General features: G+C 59.6%; 1 protein-coding gene across 2 annotated transcripts; it reads left to right on the top strand.

The window, feature by feature from the left end:
* Positions 1-4,452: 4,452 nt before the first annotated feature.
* Positions 4,453-14,961, top strand: SH2D2A (SH2 domain containing 2A). 2 transcript variants are annotated; one of them, XM_060644611.3, is made up of 9 exons: positions 4,453-4,625; positions 5,133-5,293; positions 6,010-6,191; positions 7,172-7,261; positions 7,402-7,570; positions 10,898-11,041; positions 11,253-11,558; positions 13,083-13,254; positions 13,729-14,961. In XM_060644611.3, exons 1-8 carry the CDS (start codon positions 4,592-4,594, stop codon positions 13,248-13,250), a joined length of 1,254 nt encoding a protein of 417 aa, XP_060500594.1. In that variant the 5' UTR covers positions 4,453-4,591; the 3' UTR covers positions 13,251-13,254; positions 13,729-14,961. The 2 variants fall into 2 exon arrangements, with proteins under 2 accessions (XP_060500594.1, XP_060500595.1); XM_060644612.3 differs by having other exon boundaries at positions 4,457-4,625; positions 10,901-11,041; positions 13,729-14,960.
* The last annotated feature ends 1,033 nt before the right edge of the window (positions 14,962-15,994 follow it).

A 15,994-nucleotide genomic window follows, 5' to 3' on the forward strand; every position in this document is an offset into this window, starting at 1 on the left:
AGGGAGACACAGAATCCGAAGCAGCCTCCAGGCTCTGAGCCGTCAGCACAGAGCCTGACGCCGGGCTCGAACTCAGACTGTGAGATCACGACCTGAGCCAAAGTCAGAGGCTTAAAGGAGGCACCTGGTGATGAGAACTCTTAAGATCTACTTTTGTAGCAATTTTCTAATATACGATACAGTGTTATTAACCACAGTCACCATGCTGTACATGAGCCTCACGACTTACTTATTTTACAACTGGGAGTTTGTACCTTTTGACCCCCTTGGTCGTTTTGCCCAACCCCCACCTCTGCCAGGCACCAGCCTCTTCTGTCTGTAGGTTTGAGGTTTGTTTTGTTCTGTTTAGATCCCACACAAAGTGAGATCATAGAGTGTTTGTCTTTCTCTGGTTTATTTCACTTAGCCTAATGCCCTCCAGGTCCACCCACGTTGTTACAAATGGTAAGATTTCCTTCTTTTTATGGCTGCATAATACTCCGTTGTGAATGCACGCCACACCCATCCACAGACATTTAGGTTGCTTCCGGCCTTGAGTATTGTAAGTGATGCTGCAGTGAACGTCGCGGTACGGGTGTCTTTTCAGGTTAGTGTGTTCTTTCCTTGGGATAAATGCCAGAAGCGGGACTGCTGGATCATATGGTAGTCCTAGTTTTAATCTTCTGAGAACCTTCCATAGTGGCTGCACCAACTCACATCCCCACCAGCAGCGCACGAGGGCTCCCGGTTCTCCACTCCTCGCCAACACTTGTCATTTCTCGTCTATATGATTAGCAGCCATTCTGACGGGTGTGAGGTGACATCTCTCTGTTGGTTTTGATTTGCATTTCCCTGATGGTTAGTGACATCGAGCACCTTTCTGTGTGTCTTCTTTGGGAAAATGTTTATCCAGATCCTCTGCCCATGTTTTAGTCAGACTGTTTGGGTTTTATGCGTTCTTTATATATTTTAGATACTAATCCCTTACCAGACATAGGATTTGCAAATGTTTTCTCCCATTCAGTAGGTTACATTTTCATTGTGTTGGTGGTTTCCGGCTGTACAGAAGCTTTCTAGTTTGATGCAGTCCCATTTCTTTATTTTTCCTGTTGTTGCCTCTGTTTTGGGTGTGAAATCCATAAAATCATCACCAAGACCGATGTCAAGGAGCTTACGACCTCTGTTTTCTTCATGCCTTTAATCTCAGGTCTTTATTCCATTGTGAGTTAATTTTTGTTTCTGGTGTAAGGTCAGCGTTCAGTTTTATTCTTTTGCATGTGGCTGTCCGGTTTTCCCAGCACCATTTATTGAAGAGACTGCCCTTGCCCCATTGGTATATTCTTGGCTCCTTTGTCATAAATGAATTGACCATATGTGCCTGGGTTTATTTCTGGGCTCTATATTCTGTTCCATGGACCTATGTGTCTGTGTCACCGACGCCATACTGTTTTGATTACTATAGCTTTGTGCTATATTTTGCAACCAGGAAGCGTGATGCACACGGCTTTGCTCTTTCTCAGGATTGCTTGGGCTATTCTGTGTCTTTGGTGATTGCACACAGATTTTATAATTGTTTGTTCTATTTCTGTGAAAAGTGCCATTGGAACTTTGATAGGGACTACAGGGAATCTATAGATCGCTTCGGGTAGTATGAGCATTCACCTGTGACTTCTCATCATGGCCCAACCCAGATGCCTCCCAAACTGAACTCCCCCCTCTTAGCCTCCACTCCCGTCACCCCATCAGAGTACAGCTCTGTCCCCTGAGGTCCCGGGGGAAGCACACAGCACATGCTCTGAATCACCAAGTCCCTTCTGAGGTCCTACCTACCTTAGGACGCAAGATCCTTGAGAGGAGACGACAGGTGCTAACATTTGCTGTATGGACTAAATCGGGTCCCGTCAATATTCATATGTTGAAGCCCTAACCCCCTGTTACTGTATTGAGAAAAAGAGCCTTTAAAGAAGGAATTAGGATTAAATGGGGTCATAAGAGTGGGGTCCTGATTTGATAGCACTGACGTCCTTATCAGAAGAGGAAGAGACAGCCGAGATATTCCCCCAGCCCCACCCCTGCACGAGCACAGAGGAAAAGCCAAGTGAGGACGCAGCGAGAAAGCAGACATCTGCAAGCCAGGAAGAGGGTTTTCATCAGAAATCAACCCTGCTGGCACCTTGACCTTGGAATTCCAGACTCCAGAATTGTGAGAAAATATATTTCTGTCGTTATGCCCCCCAGACTGGGGTTTCACTGTGGCAGCCCAGACTAATACATCTGGGGCCTCAGAGAAAGGGATCTGGGGGCTGGGGGGCAGGGGGGGGGGCGCCACCACACAAACTGTCTAACACACATGTTCTTGAGCCCTTCCTGATATCTGCCTGGTGGTCCCCAGACCCCCGCCTGCGCAAGCCCGGCCAGCGGGGGAGACCTAAAGTCTGAACTTGTGCCCCAGCCATGGCGTGGCAGTGGCCAGAAGTGCCCATCACAGTGCCAGGAGCTGCAGGAAAGAAGGGAGGGAATACTTGAGCGGCCCCTACGTATCAGACAGACCGACTGCTGGCTCGGTGCCCATTTACTGATGAAATCCCACGGCCACCCTTCCAGAGAGGTCTTCTTGCCCCATTTTCCAGATGAGGCACCTAAAGCTTGGAGGGATCGAGCAACTTGCCCAGGCTGACCCAGGCGCGAGCGGGGGTGGGCGATGAGACGCAGGTAAAGGGGAGAGGCGGTCACAGCCTCAGAGACGCTAAGGCTTTTCCGACACGGTCTAGCCGACCAAGTGTCGAGGCCCACCCGGGGGCCGGTCTGCATTTGGACAGAGCTGGGTCCGCTGCACCTGCGTCCACCAGCCGGCGCCTCTAGCCGGGCCCAGGCCTCCAAAGAGCGTGGGAGTGAGTCCACTTGAGAGGTGAAAAATGCTTCCCTTCTGATCATCACAAAGCGCACCGGAGTGGGGGGCAGGGTTTCCAGAACTGGGCTGTGCCGAGCAGAATTCCAGACACGCGGCGGGACACAGAGCAGAGCCCTGCCGTTTGACGGGGTCGTGCGGGACTCGCCCCCACCGCCCGGTCATCACAGCAAAGTGAGGGGTCTGGGGAAGAGGCCGTTCGGGCACCTCTCGGCCTCCCTCCCAACCCCTGGGGCTGGGACCGAGGGAAAGGCGATAGCGTTTCAGGAAGGGGAGCAGGCCTTGGAGTGTGTGCATGTGCGGGCCAGTGGGGACTGCGGGGACAGCGCCCCTGCCCAGAGCTGCTGGCCAAGTAGCTCTTCTGGCTTCAGGCCGGGTGTCCAAACTCCTTCCTGGGCACAGGGCAGCATTTCATCCGGCGGCACAAACTGCTGCGGAGGGGGGGGGGGGGGCCCAGCCAGCCCCCGCTCCGCCCCGCGCACCTCGCCGTTTCCTTCTTATACGCATTCGCACACACCCGTGCCTCTTCTAGAAACATCTCTGCCCACCTTCCTCCCCCCACTCACCCTCCACGACTCAGCTCCTCCTCCTCCTCTTCTGACACCCCCCACCCCTGCACACACACGCACCAGGCCAGCCGGGCACCCGTTGCACGCCAGTCTCTCGCCACCAGAAGAATCTGTTGGCAGGCCCGTCCGCCCCACCTGGCCTCTGGAGGCAAGATCCTTTTTTTCCCTCTGGGTTCCTGGCCCCAGGAGCAGTGCCTGGCACTTAGTCAGGGACTGTTGGCTTAAACCGCAGCGAAATGGGTAAGAAGATCTAGTTTCTGATCCCAGCTTCTGAGACATCTGGCCACGGCACTTCTCTGAGCCTCAGTTTGCCGTTCTGGAAAATGGGCATAACATTCCCCGTCCCTTTGAGGATCAAATGAGAGAGAAATGGGATTGGTCCTCTGGTGTGGAAGGAGGTGTCGGCACAGCACGAGTTTAAGACAACAGCTCACAATGTGGCCGCCAATCACGACCTGCGGAGTTGGAGGAAAAGTCTTCCTCCCTCCTCCAGGACGGCCTGGTCTGGCCCTAATCCAGCTTCATTAGCTGCTGGAAGGTGAAGCCAGGCCCCTCCCCTCCACCACCGGTCTCGCAGATTCCATATGACCTCAGAAAGTCCTTCCAGAAGTCTGACCCGCATCCTTCCGTAGCAGCCCTGCCTCCCTCTGCTCATATGTCCTGAGAGCAAACTCCGGAGTACAAACCTCCGAGGAGCCCAAAGCCCAGGCACCTAATTAGAGCTTATCCTGCTGAGGTTGACATCCACAATTGCCACTGCTCGTAACAGAAGCTGAGAGAGAGACAGGGAGAGAGAGAGAGAGAGAGAAGGGAGTCCCAGTCTGGAGTGAGGGGGTGGAGGAAGAAACAGGCGGTTTCAAGGTCAGACGACAGTAAGGACTTCCCAACACCCAAGCCCAGAATGACACAAATACCGCCACACCACCACCAAGTTCAGCTGCCTGGCTTCCGGGGGAGGGACAAGTGTCTTACGGCTTTCCATGACGTGGGTCCTCTGCCAGGGCTAGGGCTGTGGGTGAGGCGACATTTCCTGCCGTCGGGGGCCGGGTGACGGAGATGAGTTGCTGAGTGTGCACATCTCCGGGGAGCACATACACATCCCGTGCTCCGGGGGCTCCCTTCTCAGGCTGCCCCCATGGAGCCCCCTCTGGCCCAGATATGCCCCCAAGGTAAGTGCGAGGCCGGGGACCGCGAGGGGGAGGGACATCAAGACCCCCTCACCCCTGCTGTCCCCAGGCCAGAACCTGCAGGGCCGGCTGGCAGGGCGCCCACAACCCCCTCTCCTTGGCCGGGGCTCCAGTCCACTCAGCCCGGGGGACCCAGGTAGCAGCGTCTACGGGGTGCTTCTTAGAGAGGACGGGTGCAGAGGAGAACCCGGGCCAGGAGGCAGGCAGTCCTGGGCCATAAAGACACGGCTCTGCCCTGAGGAGATGCGCCACCCCCCACCCAGCACTGTGGCACCTCCGGACCATCAGGAGGCCCCCTGGCTTCCCAGTCCTGTCTCCCTGGCCGGTGGGCACCTCCTTGTCTCCCTACCCTCCCCCACCTCAGAGACCCCCTATGGTCCCGCCTGCATTTCTGCTCCCATGACTGTCCCCGTCCGTCCTCCAGATCCCTGGTCAGAGGCACACAGGGCCCTCACTGAGAAACCCCAGCTTCCCTCTTTGCGCTAACAGGAAGTCGCGAAGCCCCTGCTGCTGCCTTCAACACCTTCCAGAGGGTGGAATTGCCCCGCAGGAGCCGCTGCGGCCTGAGCGTGTCTCAGGGGCCCGGGCTCCGGGCCCCGAAGGCTGAGGAGGCCCAGCCCAGCCCCAGGGTCCCCGCTGTCCGTGCCGTGGTGAGTGGGAGCCAGGCGGACACATCTTCCTCACCGGCTCCCATCCCCCCAGTGACCTGGGGCCACCCATGGACTGGGGAGGGAGAGGGGATGGGGAGCACCTCCGTCATGCTCATGCGCTATATTGCCCCCTCACTGTTCCTCTGTCCCTGGGAAGCTCGGCCTGAGTCCGCAGGGGGCCAGGGTGCAGGGAACCGAGTCCCGGAAACAGGCATCCGTGTCTCTGGCCGTGGCCTCCGTCCGTCCGCCCGGCGCATCTCTCTCTCAGTCCCTCTCACCCACCAGGACATTAGGAAATCCTCCCTGCGGACCAGCCCAGCCCCTCCTGCAGGAGGCCGAGCCCTCCCTCCTTCCATCCTCTGGGTTGGCCCGCAGCATCACCTCCTTTCATCCCAGGGGCCAGGGAATGACTTCCTGGTCTTCTCGAAGGTCTCACATCCACTTATGCACAATCTGTCAGCTCCCAGCTACTGGATGAGAGGCCCTCAGGGCCGGAGGGAAGGGGAAGGAGACCCTCTGGAAACCAAAGCAGGTGTTGCTGAAGGAGAGTGTTACGCTAGGCCTTGAGAAGCACTTTCTGGGCAATCATAGCATGAAATAGGCAGCTGGGATAGAGAGCAGGGGTGAGGATGAGAAAGTGGCAGCTTGGCCTGGAGTCAGGAGAAAGCCCACTAATCGCGGCTACTTCGTCCTCCTTGAACTTTCCCCTGTTCCAGGCCTGTCCTCAACCCCCAGGGCCTACCTCCAGCCCAGACACTGAGAAGGCTGAAGAGGTGCCTGGGGAAGGTGGCCAGTCCCTGCAGGCCGAGACCCGGGCTTGGTTCCAGAAGACCCAGGCCCACTGGCTCCTGCAGCGCGGGGCAGCCCCCCCCTGGTTCCATGGCTTCATCACCCGGAGGTGAGTCACGGGGAGGAAACCGGCCCAGAGACGCGCGGGACGTGCGCCGGGCCCCGGGCGGTCGGGAGTCCGTGGAGGCTACAAGTCCACGGATGAGTCCTGGAGGCTCCCAGGCCATTCTCTAGGGCATCTGTCCTGGGAGGGGGGATGTCACTGGAGAGGCTGCAGCCCCCCCCACTTTGTGCCTCAGCCTCCTGCCCTCGTGGTTCCCCACCCCCCGCCCCCACCACTGTCTCCCAGGGTCTCAGCCTCTCCAGCCTCTGTTCTGTCTTCTCTCCCCCCCCGCCAGCCCCTCCCTCCTCAGTTTCTCAACTTTGCCTTCTCTACCCCCCAGCCCCTCCCTCCTCAGTTTCTCAACTTTGCCTTCTCTCCCCCCCAGCCCCTCCCTCCTCAGTTTCTCAACTTTGCCTCTCCTGCATCTTTGGGGGCCTCCTCCAGTTCAGCTGGTGACTCCTGAAATCTACAAGTCTGGGGGCGCCTGGGTGACTCAGTCGGTTAACCATCTGACTTGGGCTCAGGTCACCATGGCTCATGAGTTCAAGCCCCGCATCAGGCTCTGTGCTGACAGCTCAGAGCCTGGAGCCTACTTCAGCCTGTGTCTCCCTCTCTCTCTGCCCCTCCCCCACTCGTGCAGGCGCGCTCTCTCTCTCTCTCTCTCTCTCTCTCAAAAATAAACATTAAAAAAAACATTGAAACCTACAAGTCTGTTACCACCCACCCCAGCGCCTCCAGGCTGCCCTCCAGGGTGAGGCCTGAGGAGGATGCAGGGCCGGGAGTTCCCTCCCCCACCGCCCCACCCCCCTGCCCCGGGCGGGACGGCCTGTTTTCTCCAGTCCCTGGCGCGTGGGAGCAGAGCCGCGTCCTCTCTGCCACCTGCACCCTTCTCCCGCCACTTCCGCCTGCTTGGCTGGGGGCTGGGGTCGCCCTCGAGAGCCGGAGACAGGTGTGAGGCTGAGGAGCGTCTCCCCCATCGCCCACAGGGAGGCCGAGAGGCTGCTGGAGCCCAAGCCTGAGGGATGCTACTTGGTGCGGTTCAGCGAGAGCGCCGTGACCTTTGTGCTGACTTACAGGTGAAGGGGAAGGTTCGCGCCAGGTGGCCCAGAGGCGGGGCTTCGGCGGGGGCGGGGCGGGCTGGGTGAGCGGGTCAGACGGAGAGGGCAGGGGCGGGAGGCCGGGCCTGGGTGGCTCTGACCCCACGGGCACCTGCCAGGAGCCGGACTTGCTGCCGCCACTTCCTGCTGTCCCAGCTCGGGGACGGGCGCCACGTGGTGCTGGGCGAGGACAGCGCCCACGCACGGCTGCCGGACCTGCTGCGACACTACACCGTGTGCCCGCTCAGCCCCTACGGGGAGACGCTCAGCGAACCCCTGGCCCGCCAGGTACGCCCCGACCCTGGCCCCGGGGGACCCAGGCTGCAGGAGCCGCCTCCTCGGGACCCACGACCCAGCCATAGGTCCCTTGCCCACATGCTCCTGGGGAATCCCTTGGAGAAGGATGAGTGCTGGAGGAGGGTCCCTGAGGGACAGCAGCCACAGGGGTCCTTGGTGTTGTCAAGGGCCTATTTACTGAGCTCCTGGCTTGCACCAGCTGCTGACAGGCCCTGAAAATAGAACCATGGGCAAGGCAGAAGGGCCTCAAACCCACAAAGCTCACTTAGCAGCAGCAAGGACGGCTACAGCACAGCAATCGGGTGCGATGAGAGGGGACATGCAGAGTGGGGTGATCCTGGGCTCACTTGGGGGGGACCGTGTCAGGGAGTGCCTCCCTGAGGGGGCTCAGGCAGTTCTGGGGACCACCGTGTGCCAGGCCGCGGCCTGGGCACCGGGAACCCAGCAGAAAAATCCAGCAGAAACAAAGTGACCAAAACGGCCCTGCCTTCTGGAACTTCCTGTCTAGCGAGGAGATAGTCATCACATAGGACAGAGAAACAGATCATCCATAATATGTCCAGTAGGAGAAATGCATGCCAAGAAGACAAGCAGCAGGGGGACCTGGGGGGCTCAGTCGGTTAAGCGTCCAACTTGGGCTCAGGTCATGATCTCGCGGTTTGTGGGTTTGAGCCCCGTGTCAGGCTCTGGGCTGACAGCTCGGAGCCCACAGCCAGCTTCGGATTCAGTGTCTCCCTCTCTCTCTACCCCTCTTTCTGTCTCTCTCTCTCTCGAAAAAAAAAATACACATTAATAATTTTTTTATTTAAAAAAAAAAGACAGGGCGTAACAGGGTGGGGGCTATTTTACAGAGGGACATCAGGTCAGGCGGCTCTGGTAAGGGGACATTGGAATGGGGCCTGGATGAAGTAAGGGAAGGAGTCACGCAGACAACTAGAGGGAAAACATGCTAGGCAGAAGGAACAGCAGGTGCAAAGGCCCTGAGGTAGGAGGGTGCCTGATGTGTGTGAGGAAGAGTGAGAACAGTCAGAGAGGTAGGAGGTGAGACCAGAGAAGTGAAAGAGGGGGCCCTGCAGACTCTCATACGGATTTCAGATTTTATGCTGAGAGAGGTGAGGTGGCACCGAACAGTTACAACCTGAGGAGTTGGCAAGTTTGGGGGGGGCGGTATTCGGGGTATTCTAGAACCTGCTTCAAATTCTACGTCTTCCTCTCTGTCTGCCCCTCCCCTGTTCACATTCTCTCTCTCTCTCAAAAATAAACATTAAACATTTTTTTAAAAAACTTAAAAAAATGGGGATACCGAGTAGGTGGTTGAAATGCGTGGGTCCAGAGTTTGGGACAGAGGTCTGGGCTGGAGAGAAACACCTGGGATTCATCAGCATCTAGAAGGACCGATTCAAAAAGCCTTCAGGGGGCGCCTGGGTGGCTCAGGAGGTTAGGCGTCCAACTCTCTGATTTCAGCTCAAGTCACGATCTCACGGAGTCACTGAGATCAAGCCTGAGTCAGGCTTGTAGTGACAGGGTGGAGCCTGCCTGAGATTCTCTCTCCCTCTCTCTGCCTCTCCCCGCTGGCACTCGCATGCTTGCTCACTCTCTCAAAAGAATCAAACGTTTTATTATTATTTTTTTTAATGTTTATTTACTTGAGAAAGAGAGAGGAGGGGAGGGGCAGAGAGAGAGAGAGACACAAACACAGAATCCGAAGCAGGCTCCAGGCTCAGCGCAGAGACCGACGCAGGGCTCGACCCCACAGATCTCGAGATCATGACCGGAGCCGAAGTCGGACGCTCAACTGACTGAGCCCCCCAGGCGCCCCAGAAATAAATGTTTTCAATATTAAAATAAATAAAGCCGTCAGGAAGGGTGAAATCTCACTAGAGAATGAGCAGAGGTGGAAAAGAAAGGAATACCAAGTCTCCAGCACTTAGAGCTTGCACAAATGAGGGCAAAGCTACAAAGAAAATTGAGATGGAGAGACGGGGGGGGGGGGGGGCGGGGGGGGGGGGACCAGGGGCGTGTGATGCACTGGGGGCCAAGCAAAGAGAACGTCTCAAGGAAGAGCCGTGCAGGTGGGTCCCATGTTGACCACTGGACTTAGTCAGAAGGAGCTCCCTGGTGGCCTGGACACAGTTTCTCGGGGCCCCGACTGGAGTCAGTTCAAGGAAATGTGCCCCATGGGCCTGCACCGGGCGGTCGAGTCCTGTGTGGAGCTTCACGGGGAATGGCGGAGGCCGTGACCCCCAGCAGTGGGAACAGGGTGCAGGGAAGTCTGGAGGTGAGGGAGCCAGCGGAAGCTGAGGAGCCAAAGGCAGAGCTCTACGAACCGAACCGCCCACCGGCACTCCCGTTCTCTGGACTTTGGACTTTATCTGGGAGTGACGCGGTGGCCACCAAAGGATTGCCCCGGGGGGGACGTCTTTAGCTCCGGCTGCCCTCAGAGAGAAGAATGGGTTAGCAGGGCAAGATGAGACAGGGCAAGACCTAGGAGGCCGGAGCTGGTGAGTGGCCGCAGCATGCAGAGAGGGGTGCACATGCGGAGATGCTGAGGCAGGGGAAGGAGCAAGGCCTGTGCTCCATTAGGTGTGGGGGGTGCTGGCTCCCAAAATGCTGTCCCAGCAGCAGGGGGGGGGGGTGCCGCTTTTTAGTCATAAAGGGAATGCAGAGAGAGGAGGGGGCTGAGGCAGGGAAGGGGGATTCTGATGTGGATCCTTGAAGCGTGCAGCGTTTGAACACGCACTTGGCAGATCGCAGAAGCATGAGACAAGCTGTGGCCTAAGCCTCTCAAAGCCGTGGGCATGAGGAGAGCCCGGGCTCTTAGGAACCCAGGGCTGAATTGCTGAGCTAAAGCACAGCTGCCGTGGGAGGGAACCTTCCCACAGTAAGACGCCTCTCCCTGGAGGCGGTCTCCCTGCCCCTAAAATACATAGCTTAAACCTCCATAAAGTACTCCTCTGACACCTGCAGAATAAACACAGGCATGGCAGTCTTGGAGATCTGTCCCCGGGCTGGAAATTTTCAGGCTAAAGACTTGTAAAGCCTTGTTGCATTTTTGCAACCACAGGCACAAATGGAGACGGGCCTGGCCCTGCGTTCCAGGCAGAGTTAACGTCAATGCCAGATACAACCCGTGACCAAAGCTACTTTCCCCCTGTTGGACCCCTTGCCATTTCCATTCCCTGTTCCTCACCCAGGGAACCCAGCCACCCCAGATTTCTGTGCCCCTCCCCCCCCCCCCCCATCCTCCACTAGCACCTGCCCACCCGCCAGCCCGCCATCCCTCCGGCACCGAGTCCCTGAGGTCTCCTTCTTTCCCAGCAGACGCCTGAGCCTGCAGGACTTTCCCTAAGGCTTGAAATGTCAGACTCCCGAACAAAAATCCACCCTCAGTACAGCACCATCCTCAAAAAGTCGCTGAACGCAGGCCCCACGCAGAAGGAGGGCGCCGGGGAGCAGAAGGAGGTACTGCGCTGGAGGGGTGCCCCAGAGAAAGGGGGGTTGGGGTCAAGGGAAGGGAGCGGCGTGGGGGCGGGGCCTGGGGGCGGGGCCCGCGGCCGTGGGCGGGGCCTGCAGGGCCCAGGCTGGGACTCGGGCCCCAGCCTCCGCCCGCCTGGGTTGCTCTAACGCCCCCTCCCCCCATCCCACCCCACCGCGGCCTGGCCTTCTCTCCCAGCCTCCCCAGCCGCCCAGGCCCAAGCCTCCCGTGCCCGCCAAGCCTCAGCTGCCCCCCGAAGTCTACACAAGCCCGGCTCCGAGGCCCCGCCCGGCCCCGCCCCCCAAGCCCTCCAACCGCATCTACCACGAGCCTGACGAACCCATCGCCTTCTACGCCATGGGACGGGGGAGCCCCGGGGAGGCCCCCGGCAACGTCTATGCCGAGGTGGAGGTGCAGCTGGCGCCGGGGGCTGGGGGCCCGCCCTGCGCCCTCGAGCACCCTGCCCTGCGGAAGTGCCGCTCCAGGCCTGTTCCCCGAAACCAGGTAAAGGGGTGCCCGGAGAAGGCGGGCCGCAGGGGGCGGGGGCGCCCGAAGACCAGACTCAGGACGGTGGCAAAGGTGCTCAGGTGGATGCCGGGGTCAGGGTGAAGTCAGAGGCCTCAGGCGACGGGGGAAAGGCAGAGGCTGGGGCTGCCAGCGGCCCTTTCCCAGGCCCAGAAGTGGCTCCTGCCTGGACGCCGTCCCCTTTGTCAACCCTTCCACTTCTCGGAGGAAATAGGGGCTCAGGCCCCGCCTCAGCCTTCCCGCCCCCCCGCCCCCCCCCCAGCCTGCCTGTCTCACCCACCCAGTGCCTCCCACGTGTTCCCCACTGTGCCCCGAATCTTGACTCCAACCATCATCCCGTCATCCTGGTTGGAACTCGGGCCTCTCGGGCCCTGGCTCCCTCCCCCCAACCCCCCCCCCCAGCCCTGCCATTCTGAGTCCCTGGTGTCAATTCAGAGGGAGCTCTGGGGAGAGCCACCTGCACCCCTGCCCCTCCACACACCCCCCTCTCCCTCCTCCCTCCCCCGCCTCCCTGCCTTCTCTTGGGGTCTCAGGGGTCTCAGTCCAGGGCGGTGTTAGACCTTCCGGCCACTCCCACCCTCTTCCTGGGCCTCTGCCCCCTCCACAGGCCCCTCCCCACCCTCCCTGCTGGTGCCCCAGGCCTGCCTCAGCCCTTGAGCCTGTACCCCTCCCCATGCCCCGCGAGGGGTGCTCCTGCTCAGCCCCCAAGAGCCCCACGGCCTCCTGAACTCAGCATAGCAACCGGCTCTCACCCTTCTCCCCAGATTGGCCCTCCTGTACTTCCCATCGGACCGATGACCCTCCAGCCACCCGACTGTCCAGGCCAGGATCCCAGGGCTTCCCTAGACACCCCCTCCACGCCACTACTCCTCATAAGCCACGGATTCCTGCTGGGTCCCTTTCCCCAGTTTCAGCCCCATCACCCCTCATCACGATCTTCCAAGAGCTTCTTAACTGGTCTAACCACCAACCCCACCACTTCCGATCCACTCTGCCCCAAGGAAGCCAGAAGGGTCTTGCTTAATCAGTCCGTGTGGCCCTCCACACTGGCGGAACAGGGGACCTCCTCCCCAGCCTTCCCGCCAGCTGCTGCGGACCTCCAGAGCTATTCCCGCCTCAGACCTAGTCATCCTTCCGGCCAGCTGGCCTGCTGCCTCCTACGCACTTCCCTGACCCCACTACAGAGGCATCCACTGTGCCTCCCAGCACCTGCCACTCATCACCTGGGACGCTGTCTCCCCTCTTCCCCCCGCAGAGTGCACGCTCCCTGAGGGCAGGGGCTGGGACTCACTCAGCTGTGTCCTGAGTTCCCAGCATAGTGCCTGGCACAGAGCAGGTGCTCAGGAAATGGTTGCTGAAGGAATGAGAGGGGGTGAGAGCCTCTTCTCCGCAGGCCGACATCTGTTCCGACCAGACGACCAGACGATAGCCCTTGAGGCTTCAGGTGAGCCTGAGAGGCGGAGGGTAGAGGGTGTGACCTTGGGATCGCCCTTTTCTCCGCAGAATCCAGCCGGCCAGCAACTGCATTCTGAGAACTCTGTGACCGGACAAGGCCCTTTCGTGCCCCACCAGACCCTGCCCCGCTGGGGGCACACCCTCCCCCACAAGCTTTCTAGACAGAGGACCGAGGACAGAAGCCAGGCGTTGCTTCCCCTGGGGCCTCCTCAGTAGCCCGGTGAGTCTGCGCCGGGGGAGGACAACCCGGGACCCCAGGTCCAGAGACCTTTGCAGACGGGGCACCCTTCTCAGGAAATGTGCACGGAACACACTGTGGGCGATCAGAGCCAGAAAGGGCCTCAGCCATCATCTATCGCAAAGGTGGCAGAATGGTGTCATCTTGCATGCCAACTGCAATCCATTGGTCGTGGCTGCCTAGGGCACCACGTTGGGAAGGATGCTAAGGTCAGATCTGCACTCAGCAGAAAAGGGCACCGTGATTGATTAGTGATGTCTGCTACGGGCAGGGAGGCAGGAGCAGTGTCTCCTCTGCCCTTACAAATCTGGGCCAAGTTCCTCACTGCGCAGATGAGGAGACAAAGCCAGAGAGGGATAGTGACTTGGCCAAGGCCAAGGCCCAGAACCCAGGCTTCCTACTTACCCCGTTTTGCACTCTGTTTCTTACCCCACGTGCACTAACTCTTTTCCACAGGAAATGTCAGAGATTTCCTCAGATGGGAAAGCTGGCTACTTCTGAGAATTCCACTGCATGGGGGCCCGGGTGCCGGCTCCCTCCCCCAAATCGCAGCTTAGCCGTGTTCCCTGGACAGGTCTGCCCCCCTCCGCCCTGCAAAGAAGCCTGGAGTTCAGAGGAGCAGATGGCGAAGTCCCTTCCTCGTAGGGGCACACCCACTGGTTCCCTCCCCAGAGTCCTTGAGAATCTGGTGGCTCAGTGATCTCAGTGATCCGTGGTCCTCTGCGGAAGTGGGCGAGGCCGCTGGGCAAGGGCGGCCGCTGCCGCCCGCTGCCTCCCGCTGCCTGGCTTCTCCTGGAGTCTGATTTCCTTGGCCCTCTGAGCCTTTGAGGTCTGGGCCCTGGTCCAATGCTGCTGTTGTCTGAGGAATGGTTTGGCGAGAACAGATGTTAGAACTTGTTTGTTGATTCTTGTCTGGCTAATAAATCATTGCCAACCACCTCTCCCCACAGGGATCCAAGGAACACACGCTCCTTCTGTCTGTCTCGGGCTCCCTCTCTGTCCTATTGTGGAGGGCAGGTGGTTCGAGCACCACTGCAGTGGGGGGAGAGTGGGTCTGGGGTTGAGAGACACCCGGGCAAGGGTCACAAATCGGGGGGCCGGGAGACTCCCGGGTAAGGGCCCACGGAGTGTTTTGTTCTTAGCAGGGCCGGGCAGGTAGCCAGGGGCAGAGGGGTGGCTGCGTCACTTGGGGGTGCCAGGAAATAAAGGGGGGCAGGGGGGAGAGCGGTTGAGGGGTAGGCCCTGTACCCCCTTCCCCAGCCCCCCTGCCAAGCACAGGCCTGGGGAGGGGAGCGTGCGTTGGTGACCTGTGTATGTGAGCCCCTTAAGAGGATGGGGGGCCCTGCAGTGGCTCTAAGGATCTCTTGTGTCTTCCCAGCCTCTTGGGCTCAGGCCTTGCCTCAGTCAGGACCCCATCCTGTCCCCTGCCCTCTTGTGAGGCTTCCTCTCCACTCCACCTCCCCACCCAGACCCACTCCATCCCTCTCCCTCTGCCCTCTGCCCCTGCACGGCTCCACACCCTGGGCTTCAGCCTCCTGGAGGAATCTGCCGAAGGCCACGTTCTTCTCTCAGACTGAGGGCCCTCTGAGGCAGGGCTCTGGGGACTCCAGGGTCCCACCGGTGCAGCCAGTTCTTACAGTCATTCCTATGGGAGTTTAGTCAAGACAGTGCCTATCAGGGTCCCTCCTCCCGCCAAAGGCCCCACCGCCCCCCCACCACCTGCCAGGGGCCCAGAAACCCCCCAGACCCGTCCCTAAAGCGGTGCTCCCTAGGCCTGGGCGCCGCCTGCCGCAGCCACACCCCACCCCCGCCCCCCAGCCTGGCACGGGCACCACCTCCGGTGACTGGTGAATTCTCCCCCTTTGCAGCCAGTGCTAATCAGCTTAAGGAGAGCTTCTGTTGCTGAGTCAACAGGGTTGGGGTTCCACTCCCTTCTGTCTGTGCCTCTCCAGAGCAGGGGGAGAGATGCTGAGGGAGGGGAGGGGAGGGCAGGGAGCAGATGGCTTTGCCGAAATCAGGGAGGGAGGCTGAAAGGGCAAGGTCTTGGATTAAACTCCGTGGGTGGGGGTGGGGGTGGGGAGAGGGCTTCTGGCTGACTCTGGGGCTGGGGGAGCCCCGCGCTGGGGGAGGCCGCAGAAGGAGGGGAGGCTCACTGCACAGCAGGAACTGGAAGTCGAGTCTGAATGTCCTGGGTGCGGGGGTGCGGCGTGCGGGGCGGGGGAGGAGAGCAGAAATGCCTAGTGACCCCCTGGGTGTCCCTGAAGGAACAAAGCAAGAGGGGACAGGGCGGGCCCCTGCGGAGCTCGCCCTCCCTCAGCAGGTGGGGTGGCAGGATCCCTAAGGCGGACGTGGGGAGAACCCTGGGTCTCTGTGCGAGCTGGCTGGTCCTGTGCTGGCTGGTGGCGAGGCAGCCTTTCGAAATGGAGAGAACGCTTCCCTGTTTGCAGGCAGGGCTGCGTCAGGATGAGGCCGTGCAAGGGAAGGGCGCAGTGAAGCAGGACTGCCTGGGCCCCAGGGAAGCCAGGCCCTGTGTGGCTGGTTTCTGTTTGTTTGCTGTTTGTTGGGTTTGGGGTGGTTTTGTTTTGTTTTGGTTCAACCCAATAGGAAGGTGAGGTCTAGAGAGGGGAGGTGACAGGGAGCTGGAGGCCGTCACACCCAGATCCTGCTATCCTGATCCAGTGCTCCTCTTGTATCAGGGGCCCCTCCCGGGTCAACAGATAAG

This window comes from Panthera onca, chromosome F1 (genome assembly GCF_046562875.1).
Source record: "Panthera onca isolate mPanOnc1 chromosome F1, mPanOnc1 haplotype 2, whole genome shotgun sequence".
Classification (NCBI taxonomy): domain Eukaryota; kingdom Metazoa; phylum Chordata; class Mammalia; order Carnivora; family Felidae; genus Panthera; species Panthera onca.